This window comes from Phyllopteryx taeniolatus, chromosome 6, assembly GCF_024500385.1.
Source record: "Phyllopteryx taeniolatus isolate TA_2022b chromosome 6, UOR_Ptae_1.2, whole genome shotgun sequence".
Lineage (NCBI taxonomy): Eukaryota > Metazoa > Chordata > Actinopteri > Syngnathiformes > Syngnathidae > Phyllopteryx > Phyllopteryx taeniolatus.
This window is the reverse complement of record NC_084507.1, coordinates 23,702,451-23,717,784: the sequence shown is the minus strand read 5'-3', so window position 1 is coordinate 23,717,784 and position 15,334 is coordinate 23,702,451. Positions and strand designations below refer to the sequence as shown.

The 15,334-nt window shown below is 43.2% G+C and overlaps 1 protein-coding gene and 1 long non-coding RNA gene across 7 annotated transcripts in view; one reads left to right on the top strand and one right to left on the bottom strand.

Moving 5' to 3' along the window:
* The first annotated feature begins 46 nt into the window (after positions 1-46).
* Positions 47-15,334, top strand: part of agmo (alkylglycerol monooxygenase) — a 54,680-nt gene continuing 39,392 nt past the window's right edge. The window contains exons 1-3 of one of the 6 annotated variants that reach the window (XM_061775574.1): positions 47-541; positions 12,196-12,326; positions 13,802-13,953. In XM_061775574.1, coding sequence (XP_061631558.1) covers positions 434-541; positions 12,196-12,326; positions 13,802-13,953 — 391 coding nt within the window. In that variant the 5' untranslated portion in view covers positions 47-433. The remainder of the gene's footprint in view (positions 542-12,195; positions 12,327-13,801; positions 13,954-15,334) is intronic. The other 5 variants (XM_061775575.1, XM_061775579.1, XM_061775578.1 and 2 more) reach the window with 5 other exon arrangements.
* Positions 420-11,423, bottom strand: LOC133479087 (uncharacterized). The gene is made up of 5 exons (XR_009788833.1): positions 11,076-11,423; positions 9,896-10,985; positions 9,646-9,791; positions 8,196-8,964; positions 420-549 (listed from the first exon to the last, which is right to left on the bottom strand). It is a non-coding gene; the product is annotated as an uncharacterized LOC133479087 (long non-coding RNA).

Here is a 15,334-nt window from a genome sequence, read left to right as displayed (position 1 = left end):
TATACAAGACAAATGAATCAATCAATGTTCTGTTCATACAGTACACTCTTGATCATTTAATGTGACATCATCCAAATTAACTGATGTCAAAAATAAAATCGGACGAAAATGGAGGGCAGTAATATAACAACAACTATAAAGTATATGGTTAGGCTCATATCAAACGCTACTCTAAATAAAACTTTGCTCCCCTCGCGTGAAGTCTCGCGAGAGCTGGCGGCTAATGATGGCGCAAATCCCCCAAATGATTGACGTGAAGATCATTAGCATATTCATGAGGGAGCGTGTGACTCTCGCACAGCTGACCTACTTCGCCTCCCTCCCAAGAAGCTGATAAATAAACAGAGCAGAGGCGAAAAAGTGAAAGCCTCGCCCGTCCTCCTCCTCCTTCTTCTCCTCCTTCTGGTTGTCGTTACCTGGGCAGGTGGATATCATGGCGGACGGGCCGGTGCCGCCGAGGATCCGAGCAATATTGTACTTGCTCACGCCGAACGAGTCGTCCTTCGAGCGGCTGGAAGACGTCCCCGAGTACGTCCATCAGGTGGGTCCCTAAAACGCACCACCGAATTACCAAAAATGTCCATGCATTGATATAGATTTTCCAAAAAAAAAAAACAATTAACGAGACGAATTAATAATTAACTCAACACTTTTCCAGAGTTGTACAACAGGAAAACAAACACAAAAAAAACCCATTAACTAGACACTTCATTAGGTACACACTCTTATGACATTTAATGCAAAAATTCTGCCTTGACAAAGACAGTAAATGACATTGGGTTATGATGTGAATGTATAATTTCCCATCCATGCATCCATTTTCCTGCTTCTCCTCACGCGGGTCGCGGGCGTGCTGGATCCCATCCCAGCTGTCTTCGGGCGGGCGGGAGGCGGGGAACACCCTGAACCGGTTGCCAGCCAATCGCAGCGCACGTAGAAACAAACAACGCCTGCGGCCAATGTGGAGTCCTCAATCAACCTTCCACGCACGTTTTTGGGGGATGTGGGAGAAAAGCCACGCAGGCCCGGGAGAACATGCAAACTTCACACAGGCGGGGCCGGGGATTGAACCCGGGTCCTCACAACTGTGAGGCAGATGTGCTAACCGTCTCTCGCACCGTGCCGGCATCATTTTGCCATCATCATAATAATAATAATTATTATTGTTATTATTATTCTGAATACAAAACGAGCTGAATATAGCAAAATCTGAAGTAGATTTTTTGCATTACTATATATTTCATAATGTGTTTTTATATATGTACATTTCAACATTTCTTTTGCAGTGTGTACAACTAACAGCAGCTTTTTCGAATTTATAACACTTTTATTACGAATACGACTACCTCCTTAAACGACCCAAGGATGCTGACTTTATTATTCATACATTATTATTGCGTTACTAATTTTACTTTTAGCGCACAGTTGTCAAACTCAACGTCCTGGGACCAGATCCGGCCCGCCACATCATTTTACGTGGCCTGCAAAATCCTCAAAACATTTGATCTACAAACCGTTCGTGCATTTCACCCAATAGGTTTACAAAATATATGATGAACATGCGTGTTAGATTTAGTATCGAAGGAATGCACTGGTGTTGGAAACTAATTTGACACACAAAGTCGATAATTTGATCGATTTCACAGGGTCAAAAACGGATTCGTCACAGATTACTTGCTGGTCAGTTCATCCAGAAAAAAATCATTAGCGGTAAAATAATGTCCCATCCTACGTGAATTCAATGTGAAAGCAAAGGATGAAGAGAGTTGGTCGTTTCCTTTGACTTTCCGTCCACCGCTCAATTGGAAAATAAAAGAAGACATTTTTGGGCCACGGGGATTGAAAGTCGGCAGCGCGTCACGCGGCCGACACAACGGCTGTAATTACGCACGCTCGGACGCCAGAAAAGCTGCGTCCTTCTTCCCGAAGCCGCGATGCGGTTGGCCAGAGACTTCCCGTGGCAGTCGTTCGACGCGTGACCATCTTTTCCGTCTTTTGTCTCCACCGACACGAATGTTCGTTGAATGATGTCGTCTCGTCAGGGGCTTGTCGGTCGGTCTGCGTGTGAGCGTCTGGCCGTGAGTTGTGGCCTACAGCAGCTCCTTGCGTGCGTTCTCCTCTTGTTTTTGTGCGCTTGGCTGTTTGTCTTGTTTAATGAATGGATGAAAGTGTATCGATGACTTTGGCTTTCCTTGTAATGATCCTTTCGTGGACTCGCCCTACACAAAAGGTTTGCGATGGACAGTTCATCACTGCCCTTTTTTGGTTTTCTTTTTCCAACTCAAAATGTGCCTCAAGCTGACATCGATCACATCCTCTCAGTCCATCTTTGCGATCGGGTGCGCCTGCCCCATGATATCCTACTTTCGGACAAGCGGCCACAGATCGGAAGGTTCTTTCAGTGTGAAAAGTGATTGTCATTGCAGTTATGCTCCTAATTCACATGCTGCGGGGCTGAAACAGTGAAAGCTTTGTCGACAAGACCAACAATGAGGACAATGTGTGTCACACTTTAGGCAAAATGCACCACGAGTGAAGCACAAGAGCTCCTAATTGAGCACGTATGAACAAAAAACAGAAAGAAGTGAACCATGAAGAGAAACAAACGGGACCACAAATATTCTCACTTTATGTACCTTTTACTTTGTTTCAGTTTAAATTTCAATAAACAAACCAGACCAAAACCACGAGTGACTCTTGAAAAACAATATCTATCTATCTATATATAGATATATATCTAGATATATCTATATCTATATAGATATATATATCTATATATAGATATAGATCTATATATCGATATATATATATAGATATATCTATATAGATATATATATCTATGTCTATATATATATAGATATATATATCTATATAGATATAGATATGTATATATATATATATATATCTATCTATATATCTATCTATATATATATATATCTATATACCATCCATCCATCCATTTTGTGAGCCGCTTCTCCTCACAAGGGTCGCGGGCGTGCTGGAGCCTATCCCAGCTATCATCGGGCAGGCGGGGGGGGGGGGGGGGGGGGGGGGGGGTACACCCTGAACTGGTTGCCAGCCAATCGCAGGGCACATACAAACAAACAACCATTCGCACTCACATTCACACCTACGGGCAATTTAGAGTCGTCAATTAACCTACCGTGCATGTTTTTTGGGATGTGGGAGGAAACCCATGGGGATTGAACCCCGGTCCTCAGAACTGTGAGGCAGACGCTCTAACCAGTCTAACCAGTGCCGCCTATATATATATATATATAAACACTGTATATATGACTCATTTGATCATTATATAATTTTTTTCATTTATGTATTTATGTTAAAAACACAAACATTTTCCAGAAAGGACTTTAGCTGAATGACTAAAATGCCCACGTTACAGGATATAATTTATTTAAATTTAATTAAATACTCATTTTGTGCTTTATTTACTTTATAACTTTTATTTTTATTTTTTTTTATTCTTCTATTTTAATTGTTTTTAGTGGGGTTTTTTTTTGTCCCCCCAGATAAGTCATTGTGCTTTTTTTTTGTAAATGACTTTCTTTGGCTTTCTGATTGGCTAAAATGCTCAAGTGTATAGTCGTGTAATATCTTATAAAATGTGCCAAACATTTTTTCATTGTTTGTTTATTTAATGGATTTAATTATTTATTCATTAGTTATTTATTCCCCCAAACTCTTATTGATTTTAATGTACTTATTTTTTTATTTACTGGATTTTAGATTTTTTTTTAAAAGTTACTATTTAAGTTATTGTTTTTCATGGCTGTTATTTATTTCAATTTATTTACCTTTTTATTCACATGTGTTTACTTAAGGATTTTTTTTTATGAAATTTTTTTTACACCTCAATGGACCATTGTAAATAATCGTGAAATTACTTTGTTCTGCCTTCTGATAGGCTAAAATGCCCTAATAGCGCTACAGGTTTTTATTTATTTTTTGATCATCTTGGAGTCGAAGTGAAATTATTTCATGAATTTACTTTTCAAAATCCCTGTGTGCAAACTGTCCTTAAATAAATCCAGGTGTCATTTGACAGCGTGTGAACATGTTATGCCATTTGAAAGTTGGCCTCACGAATTGTCATTAAACCAATTTGCTTATAAGAGCAAATAATGCCTGAATTAATGAGTGTTTCAATTAATTTCCACATTAAAAAAAGAAAGAAAGAAAGAAAAGAGCTCTCCTTTTAGCAAGAGTGGACCACATTGGATTTACAGTCTTTTCGCCACAGTGAAGGCGGGGATAAAAGTGTCTTGTCAGCCGCCATGTTTTATGTCAAGCGTGACCTCGGCGAGACGTATGAATCGAGGGAAACGCGCCCACATCTGGTCAGCAAATGTTCCACACGAGGAACCAAATTATACCCGACAAAAAGCTGTGCGTAAAGGCTACAAAAGTGCAAACAGTGTCAAATAGACTCAGCTATGGAAAGCCCTTTGAGCATTGACTCCATATCCTTGATAAAGATAGACGATTCAGTGCACTAGTCGAACGACTGTGTTTTACTACTAATGTATTATTCCTCAACTAGTGCCACTTTCGTCCTACTGGTGTGACTTTAAGCTGGATATCACATATAAGTTTGGCATACTTTATGGAAAACCTCCAATGAAGTTGGGACGTTGTGTTAAACAAATAACAGAATACAATGATTTGCAAATCATGTTCGACCTATATTTCATTGAATACACTACAAAGACAAGATATTTCATGTTCAAACTGATCAACTTTGTTTTTAGCAAATCATTAACTTAGAATTTTATGGCTACAACACGCTCCAAAAAAGCTGGGACAGGTGGCGAAAAAGACTGAGAAAGTTGAGGAACGCTCATCAAACACGTGTTTGGAACATCCCACAGGTGAAGAGCCTCATTGGGAACAGGTGGGTGCCATGATTGGGTGGAAAAGGAGCTTCCCTGAATTGCTCAGTCATTCACAAGCAAAGACGGGGCGAGGTTCACCTCTTTGTGAACAAGTGCGTGTGAAAATAGTCGAACAGTTTAACGACAATGTTCCTCAATGTAATCAAAAGGTTCGGAGAATCTGGAGAAATCACTGCCTGAAAGAGGGAAGGCTTCTCTGGGCCCGAGCTCATCTAAGATGGACTGACGCAAAGTGGAAAAGTGTTCTGTGGTCCGACGAGTCCACATTTCAAATTGTTTATGGAAATTGTGGACGTCGTGTCCTCGGGCCAAAGAGGAAAATAACTAAAATCCAGCATCTGTGATGGTATGGGGCTGTGTTAGTGCAAATGGCATGCGTAACTTACACATCTGTGAAGGCACCATTAATGCTGAAAGGTACATACAGGTTTTGGAGAAACATATGCTGCCATCCAAGCAACGTCTTTTTAATGGATGCCCCTGCTTATTTCAGCATGACAATGCCAAACCACATTCTGCACGTGTTACAAAAGCGTGGCTTCGCAGTAAAAGAGTGCGGGTACTTGACTGGCCTGCCTGCAGTCCAGACCTACCTCCAATTGAAAATGTGTGGCGCATTATGAAGCGTAAAATACAACAACGGAGACCCCGGACTGTTGAATAGCTGAAGCTGTACATCAAGCAAGAATGGGAAAGAATTCCACCTAACAAAGCTTCAACAAATAGTGTCCTCAGTTCCCAAACGTTTATTGAATGTTGTTAAATGAAAAGGTGATGTAACACAGTGGTAAACAAGACCCTGTCCCAGCTTTTTGGGAATGTGCTGCAGCCATCAAATTCCATGTTAACAATTATTTGCTAAAAACAATAAAGTATATCAGTTTGAACATTAAATGTCTTTGTAATGTATTCAATTAAATATAGGTTGAACATGATTTGCAAATCATTGTATTCCCAACTTCATTGGAATTGGGTTGTAATAAAACTCCCTGCCTCAAAGATTGTCTGCAGCCAGGTTGGCACTGCAAATGAGAATCAGTTCTCAATAGCCTCACCTGGATAAATAAAGGGTTTGGTTTTGAAGATATCAAAAATATTAGCATTTACATTGAGATATAAAATAAGACATTAACTGGAAAGCTTGAAGTGCCAGCATTTTCTTTAGATCCAGTATGCGTCGCTAATGAGGACTATCAACCTCATTTGCTTAAATCACATTCTATGCCAGTCCTCCATGTTAACATGGATATTTGAATTCAACAGCGGTCAATGGCAGTGAATGAGATTTATTTCATCTATCCTGAACTAATAAGTGCGATGGAAACACAAACCACATGGGCCACAGGAACCTTTTGCTACCAGGAACTCCTACTACCATGAACCTCAAAGTTCCCAGACTGGTTGGTGGAAAAGCCCCTCATAAGACTGGCATAACACAATGCTCTCAAATTATATCTGGTGCTGCCCTGTTTAGGTAGCCTACTGCCGCCATGGAAGCTCCAGAAAATGGTATAGATCTGTTATTTCTTTGGTAAAGTTTTAGTTGCAAAAATATATATTTTTTTTTTTAAACCAAAATACTACAACAAGTGAATGGAACCGTAAACACTTGAAAACTGTAACATTTGGAAAATGGTGCACCAAAATGTATCCATTTTTGTTCTTTTGCAGGAATGCATTAAAAAAAATTCTCGAAAATGGAACTTGAAAACCAAATGGAACCGTAACACTCAAAAACAGCGATCAAAGGTCGTATCTAATGCCTTCCCATTTAGATATCCACCAGCTCAATTGAAGGGCGCCAAAAAGTGGTAATGAGCTGTCATTTTTCTTGACAATTAGCAGGAATGCCACAATTTAAAATAATGAATAACTAACAATTGCAAATAAATAACTAACCCAGTACGCTAGAAACTGGATTCGCCTACCAAATGGAACAGACCTGTTACATGGAGGGTGCCAAAAAAAGTGGTCCAGATCCTGTCAATACTTAGTCGGAAGGCCAGTGTATTTTATTTATACCCAATTGTACCAAACCCTTTCACTGTCTTTTTTTTTTGGGGGGGGGGGGGGGGGGGGGGGGGTAGTACCTGTTGCTACTTTTCACGACAAAAACACCAAACAATTGCAAAATAAACTATTACTCTGGGGAAATTGGGACTTTTGACTTGGACGTGTTCATAGCAGTCTGCGACCAGATGTTGGAATTTCTGTGCGTGATGACGACTCCCTGGTGTTGCTCTGCACACATGCACGCACGCACACACACGTTGCTGCTATGGCTATGTGTCTGGCAGATAAAATTGAGCAGCGGTAATTAGTTCCATGTTTGACAGAGCTGTTAAGATGTCATAACATGTTTTCCAGAGGGGCGGGGGCATGTCTCAGCATTTATTCAGTCCAACAACGAAACGCAGGATGCACTCAACACGCTTAAAACGATACTATTCTCATCTTTTTTTGCTCCCGAGTGGAACACTTCCGATAGAGTCATGGCAGTAAATGAGATTTCATCCTTCTAAATATGGATTTAAAAAAAAAAAAAAAGGATTATCAATCAACGATCTGACAATGTGACTGTACCAGAAATGGACAAACATGTCACATGTGGGGAGTAGCAGGATGCAAGAGCAGGCGGAGGCAGATGACGAAAAAACAGGACATTTGTCTCCGGTAGTTGGAGCCGCTCTAGTAAGACAACAGACAGTCAATTGACAGAGAACACTTTGGAGACAGAAAGACATTGACAAAGAAAAAACAACAGTCACTGAGCAGTAAAGGGTTGTTAGTTATCTGGTAATGCTGGTACATTTTTTTTTTTATTTTTTTGACCATTGTGCAAAAAGATGCAGAGTCCTCTAGCACTTAGAGCAGTTCGAAAGACTAATATTGCAATAGTCCGGTGCAATGACCATTGTGCAAAGGGCGCCGAGACTTCAAGGAGTGTATGCGGTTTAAAGTGACGAGTACTGCGATAATCTGGGACAATGTCGGTTGTGCAAATGTTACAGATACTCCTCAATCAGTGTGCAAATGGAGCAGATGCTACTCTGGCATGAGTGGCCAGTATATGCAAATAGTGCAGCACGGCGAGACAACTACAGCGAGTGCACGAGTAATACGTCATTGGCCCCACAGAAATGTGACAACGAACTCAAGTCAAAAAATTGCCAGCATGTTGTAATGGAATTGTAGGTTAGGTGTTTAAGAAGTTGATCGGAAGAGGGAAGAAGCTGTTGGAATGTCTGCTAGTTCTAGTTTGCATTGATCGGTAGCGCCTACCTGTGGGAAGGAGCTGGAAGAGCCGGTGACCGGGATGCGGAGGGTCCGAGAGGATTTTGCACTCTTGTCTTAGTTCTGGCAGCGTGCAAGTCCTCAAGGGTGGGTAGGGGGGTACCGGCAACCCTTTCAGCAGTTTTGATTGTCCGTTGCAGTCGGAGTTTGTCCTTTTTTGTAGCAGCACCAAACCAGACTGTGATGGAAGAACACAGGACTGATTCGATGACCGCTGTGTAGAACTGTCTCAGCAGCTCCGGTGGCAGGCCATGCTTTCTCAGAAGCCGCAGGAAGTACATCCTCCTGGAGGACGGAGTTGATGTTGGTCGCCCACTTCAGGTCCTGAGAGACTGTAATTCCCAGGAACTTGAAGGTCTCGACGGTTGACACAAGGCAGCTGGACAACGTGAGGGGCAGCTGTGGCGAAGGATGCCTCCTGAAGTCCACGATCATCTCTACAGTCTTGAGCGTGTTCAGCTCCAGGTTGTGTCGGCCGCACCGCAGCTCCAGCCGCTCCGCTTCCTGTCGATATGCAGACTCGTCACAGTCCCTGTTGAGGCCGATGAAAGTGGTGTCATCTGCAAACTTCAGGAGTTTGACAGTCAGGTGCGCTGAGGTGCAGTCGTTCGTGTAGTGTAGAACAGTTTGAGGAAAGGTTATGGAGGTTGTCCTGGATGTGTTGGCAGGCGGAGGCGTGGACAGGTGACAGGCTGTGGACAGAACAGGCGGCTGGCTTGGTGGCAGGAATGACGTGGGGCAGGAACACAGGGGAGCACTGGGAACAAGGAGACAAGAGTTAACAAGGGAAGCAAGTAACAGTATAGCTTACTTGACACAAGGTGGGCCAAGGTACTGCTAGGAGAAGCTGCAATACTTAGGCGAGCATTTCTGGGAACAGGCAGGCTTATATACGCCGGTGGTGATGAGGCCAATTGAAGACAGGTGCTGAAAACAGAGAGGGGAGGGGACACAAAGTGTCCTCCCAGCTCCAATAATGGAACTGCAGGGCAGTATATGACAGTACCCCCTTCTCAACGGGCGCCCCCCGACATCCTGCCAGGCTTCCCCGGGTGAGCCGCATAGAAGTCATCCAAGAGTAGGATCGAGGATGAGCTTCCGGGAAATCCAAGAACGCTCCTCCGGCCCGTACCCTTCCCAGTCGACAAGGTACTGGAACCCCATCCCCCTAGGCCTCACATTGAGGATGCGTGACACCGTCAATAACCCGGGGGAGTGGAGGGGGTTCGGCCGGACGGCTCAGGGCGCAGGTGGAGACAGGCTTCAGCAAAGAGATGTGGAATGTGCGATGAATTTTCAGAGGCTGTGGAAGCTTCAATTGGACGGAAGTGGGATTGATCTTTGTAATGGGGAAGGGACCAATGAAACGCGGAGTGAGTTTCCGGGACTCTGTCTGAACCGGTAGGTCGTGAGAAAAAAGCCAGACAGATTGGCCCACCTGGTCTTCGGGCATCGGGGAGCGATGACGGTCCGCGAGCTGTTTATTGCGTGCGGCGGACCAGGTCAACGCTGCTTGGACGTCTTTCCACACTGCCTGGATTCTCTGGAGATGATCCTCGACGGTGGGGACTGCCACTGCCTGCTCTTTGAATAATGGGGGTTGGTAACCATAGCAAGCCAAGAATGGGGAGAGGTACGTAAAGGACTGATTTGGAAAAGCGATCGAAAATAGTGAGAATGATAGTTACCTTCAGAAGGAGGTAGAACGGTAACAAAGTCCAGAGCGATATGGGCGGCTAGGGATAGGCAATGGATGCAGCAGCCCAGCTGGGGGCAGGTGTGAAGACTTCCCTCAGAGCAAGCTTGGACCAACTCTCTGGTGTCTTGAACAAGGCTGGACCACCAGAAATGCTGCCGGATGAACTGAATGGTGCGGGTGATGCCAGGATGGCAGGTGAGTTTGAAGAACGTCAGAGCGTGCGGAATCTGGTACGAACAGGTGGTTTGGAGGCCCAGTCTTGGGATCCGGGTGAGTCTTTTGGGCCTCCTGAACCACCCGTTTGATCTGCCAAGTGGCTGCTCCAACGAAGCATGAGGAAGGAAGGATAGGTTCCGGTTCGTCAGGGCTGGACGGGGGTGAGTAAAGTCGAGACAGGGTTTGCCGTTTTTGGATCCAGGACGGAAGGGGAGACTGAAATTAAACCTGCTCAAGAGAGCCCAGCGAGCTTTTTGAAGGTTAAGGCGTTTGGCGGAACGGATGCAAGAGAGATTCTTGTGGTCTGTCCAAATGATGAATGAGTAGTTCAGTCCCCTCCAGCCAGTGCCTCCACTCTTCCAAGGCCCATACAATGGCCAGTAGCTCTCGGTTGCATACGTCGTAGTTCCTCTCGGCAGGGGACAGACGACGGGGGGAAAAAAGGCATGGGTGAAGTTTATGGGTCGTGGGGTCCTGCTGCGAGAGGACAGCCCCTGCCTCCGTGTCCGATGAGTCAACCTCGACCCCGAACTGGAGGGAGGCTTCTTTGCCTTGAACTGGGTGATCAAATACTTTGCAGAGTTCGGCGGAAAAATAATCGAATGAATGAAGTACCGGAGAGGAGTTTTGCCATATTGAAGTGGACCATTGTGTTGCTTTGCCGCCGAGGAGGTTAGTGACAAATGCTACTTTGGAACGTTCGGTGGGATAACTGTACGATTGGATATTGAATACGAGTGAGCAATTGAGAATAAACTGGCTACATGCACCCAGGTCCCTGGGGTAGGGCTCGGGCGGTTCTTTGTACGGGAAGTGGGGTGCCTCGGCAGCTGCGGGCTTACAGGGGGTTGAATGGATGAAATCTGTTGGGAAAGGAGGGAGACGTTGCGAAAGGCAGTGGAGCGTAACAGTGATTTCTTGCAGGTTTTTGTCGTGTCGTCCAATGTGGGCACCTTGCGTTCTTCAGAGACTCCGGAGTTGCTGGGTCCATAGTGGCCCAAGTATTCTGTCACGTGTGGGGAGTAGCTGGACCCAAGAGCAGGCGGAGGCAAATGTAAAATGATGACCATTTCATTGAGCAAAGGTTATGGAGGTGCTCCCGGATGTGTCGGCAGGCGGCTGGCTTGGCGGCAGGAATGGCGTGGCTCAGGAACACAGGGGAGCACTGGGAACAAGGAGACACAAGAGTTAACAAGGGAAGCGAGAAAAGGTATAGCTTACCTGACATACGGTGGGCCGTGGTACCGCTAGGAGAGGCTGCAATACTTAGGCAAGGATTTCCAGGAACATGCAGGCTTATATACACCGGTGGTGATGAGGCTGATTGAAGACAGGTGCTGAAAACAGAGAGGGGAGGGGGGAGAGAGAGGACACAAGGCTCCAATCATGGAACTGCAGGCAGTAAATTTGTTGTTTATTTGCAGTTATCCATTTTATGTATAATGTATAAAAGAAAGTACTGTAATTTGAAAATTAAGGAACAGAGTTCAAAAAGTTTTGTGTTTGCAATAACCCCCCAAAATTGTATTTTATGTTTGAGGAAATGTCTTGCTTACAATATTTCTGCATTTTGATGTCTATTCAAATGTATTTTTGTTTCATAAAAGAAGGTTTTTGAGTACATTAAATGCACGTACAGTATGTGATGTTGTATATACAGGTACATACATGAAGTGGAATGTAAATATGGTATATTACATATATTTTATGGAACATGAAATATGTACCGTAAATACAGTATGGTACATTACACACATGTAGCCCATTAAATATTATGTAAATATGGTAGCTGCACGTACTACTTGTTTTTATTGAGCTTTTTTCATGGTTTTTTTTTCGGGGGGTGGGGGGGGGGGGGGTACTGTACTTGTCAAAGGAGGGTGTGCCTTGGCGGCTTCCTCCAAGCCGGTGCTGCTGGGAAGCAAACATCACGGATGACCACACTTGAAAGTTGCCTTCTTTTTCTCAGCTGATCCAAAGCAAATAGGCCGCTAAGAGCAACACTGGATGTCCTGTTTTTACTCGCTAAAACGGTACTGAGTCGTGATTGTGTGACTGTGTTTGTGTGTGCAGGCCAACCCTTTGTTCCTGGGCCTGGTGGTTCTGGAGATGCTGCTGGGCTCGCTGATGTCGGGGGCAAAACTTTACAACGTTGCTGACGCCATCATCTCCGTGTCCTTAGGGATGACCTCGCGACTCCCGCTGTGAGTGCTCACCTTCAATTTAAATACATTGCGGCCATTGCAATGTGAATTCATTACAATTATTTTAATCGATGGTCCATTCATGAATGAACACGAGCAACAGAGTCAGAAATTATTATATTCAAGATTAAAGCTGCTTATTGCAAAAAACAAAACAAAAAAAAAAAAAGTTATTCAAGATATCCAATGAAATTTCTGTCGGCAGGCTTCCCTTTATAAGAAAATTTGTATAACATATAGTTATTTACTTCATAATAAATAATTTAATATGAATACATTAAAGTGTGAAATATACCGGTAATCAAAATGAATTTGATTGAATTTAGTTATTAAAATATACATAAATTATTTATAAAAGTGAACTAATTTATAAAATTATCCATTAATTAATACAATTGTGAAAAAAAAAAATTTTTTTAAATGATCAGTTTCATAAGTGTTTGTTTTTTAAATTATTTATATAAATTTTATTTATTGATTTATTCTTCCATCCATCCATCCATTTTGTGAGCCGCTTCTCCTCACGCGGGTCGCGGGCGTGCCGGAGCCCATCCCAGCTGTCATCGGGCAGGAGGCGGGGTACGCCCTCAACCGGTTGCCAGCCAATCGCAGGGCACATAGGAACAAACAACCATTCACACTAACAGTCACACCTACGGGCAATTTAGAGTCTCCAATGAATGCATGTTTTTGGGATGTGGGAGGAAAAGCGGAGTGCCCGGAGAAAAGCCACGCAGGCACGGGGAGAACATGCAAACTCCACACAGGCGGCGCCGGGGATTGAACCCGGGTCCTCAGAACTGTGAGGCTGATGCTCTAACCAGTTGGCCACCGTGCTGCCTTATTTATTCTTATTATTTATTATTATTATTTTTTTTTTGTAATTTATTTGGCATGAAATAATTTTTTAGGGGAAATTTTTAAATTATAAATACCTTATTGTAATACTGAATTACTTAATAATGACTTCATTTCAATACATAATGGGAGGTTATTGTTGTGCCATATTCTATAAATATACTTAAAACATGAATAAAATACATACAAATTCTAGTACATAAATACTTAGAAAGTTCCTTAAGTGATTGAAAAAAGTCATTCAAGTCAAAATAAATGGGCAATTTATGAAATTATTTCACATTTTGACGTGTGCATTGGCATTTTAATCGCGTGTGTGTGAGACTTTAAAGGGTGTGCCCTCATGAGTGACATCCAAAACATGACCAATTAGTGTTAATAGAAGCATCTAGACGTGAGTTGTGGCCAACTCTTTGCGCGTGTTTACATTTTGTATTTTGGCGTTTGCTGCGAGGACATTGCAGTACCTTCATTGCTACATTTATTGAACCGTTCACATTGTATTTGTAACTGAACTTTTGGCTCTTAAGTCACGGTAGCAGTATACTGTACTTTGCGACTGTGATGACGCGCTGAATGCGTTCGATGAAGTAAGCGTACACTGGACCTCCCTCAAGGCTGCTGATGCGAGGTCTGGAGCTGTCGGCCTACGTGTACGTGTGGGAGAACTTCCGTCTTCTGGAGCTGCCCTGGGACTCGGCCTGGACCTGGTGGCTCTCCTTCCTGGCCGTGGACTTGTGCTACTACTGGTTCCACCGCTGCGCTCACGGTACTCCCATTCTCTTGCACACCTGTTGGATATTCGTTGTGGTTGGCCACAATATAAAGGGGCCACATACAGCTTACTGTATTTGGAACTGAAAACTATAATATTGCACTTTAAAATTAAATCAACTCACGAAGACCTAGGAATCATTACCAGTCCATTTTCTAAATGAGCATAAAAATTCCCAAGATTATGCTTAGTCCCCACCACCACAAGGTATTATGTATTTTTTTCACTTTCAAATTCATCCTGCGGGCCGGATTGTACCCCCCAGTGGGCCAGTTTTGGTCCGCGGGCCGCACGTTTGGCACCAATGATATAAAGTGACACCCGCATGTCTCGTTTTGTTATTTGGTTGTCTGCGTGCTGACTGATACTAAATATTACTACTCCTGCTTCTTGCTGGATCACAAGTTTTATAGAATTTTTATATTTTTTCTTTTATCGAATTTGGTGAACTAATTTTTGCTGAATTCTGTAAACACATACACTTTAATTAATGAATTTCACATTATCATTTTTATTTCATTATTATTTTTTTCAATATGTACCCTCTAAAAATTCACAAAGATTAGTTTTTTTTGTATTCCTCAATGAATGAGGAATAATGCTCAAAATGGAGGCCTGTGCACGATTTGACGGTGTTCCGAGTGAACATTATTCTTCTGGCAGAAGTCAGCTCTCTCCCGGGTGTTTTAATGGTTTGAAACATCCCAAAATTCCGTCCGCGTGGAAGCACGAGGGGCATAAATCTTCCCGTTTTGCGTGATGGAGAGCGTCCAATAGAAAATTGCAAAAAGTGACGTGTTGCGTGGGGATGCGAGGCCGTTATTAGCCTCTCTGTAAAACTGTGTCTTTTATGGCCTTTTCTCCCCTCTACCGTAACCACACGAAAGCAGCACTGCAGCGTAATTAAGCGGAAACACTTTGGAGAGGCAGTCAGACGTCCACGCTCATGTCTTCATTACGAAGAGACGTTTCTGCTTGGCCGTCACGCTCGCCAAACGCGCTAATTTAAGATTCTCCCTTGACGGGAAACTCGGGAGTCCAAACCGGAGCAGCCGTTTTGCAACGGCAAAGTGTTCTGTGATGCCGCTCCCACTTCCATTGCGGGCACTTGCGGAACCAAACTTGTTGTTTGGATCACTTGTACACGGTCCAATACATTTATAATCAAGCAAGATAATAAGTTTTAGCATTATAATGGGAAAAAGTCCAAATTTACCCCCAAAAATGCTATAGTATTGTGAGGAAAAAAAGGTGTAATTCTACAGAAATGAAACAATGTTATGAGATTATGATTGTATTAAAAATTAAATATTCCGTTATGAGGGAAAGAAGTTTTCTCAAGAAAAAGTTGCACTTAAGAATAAAGTCATGGTTT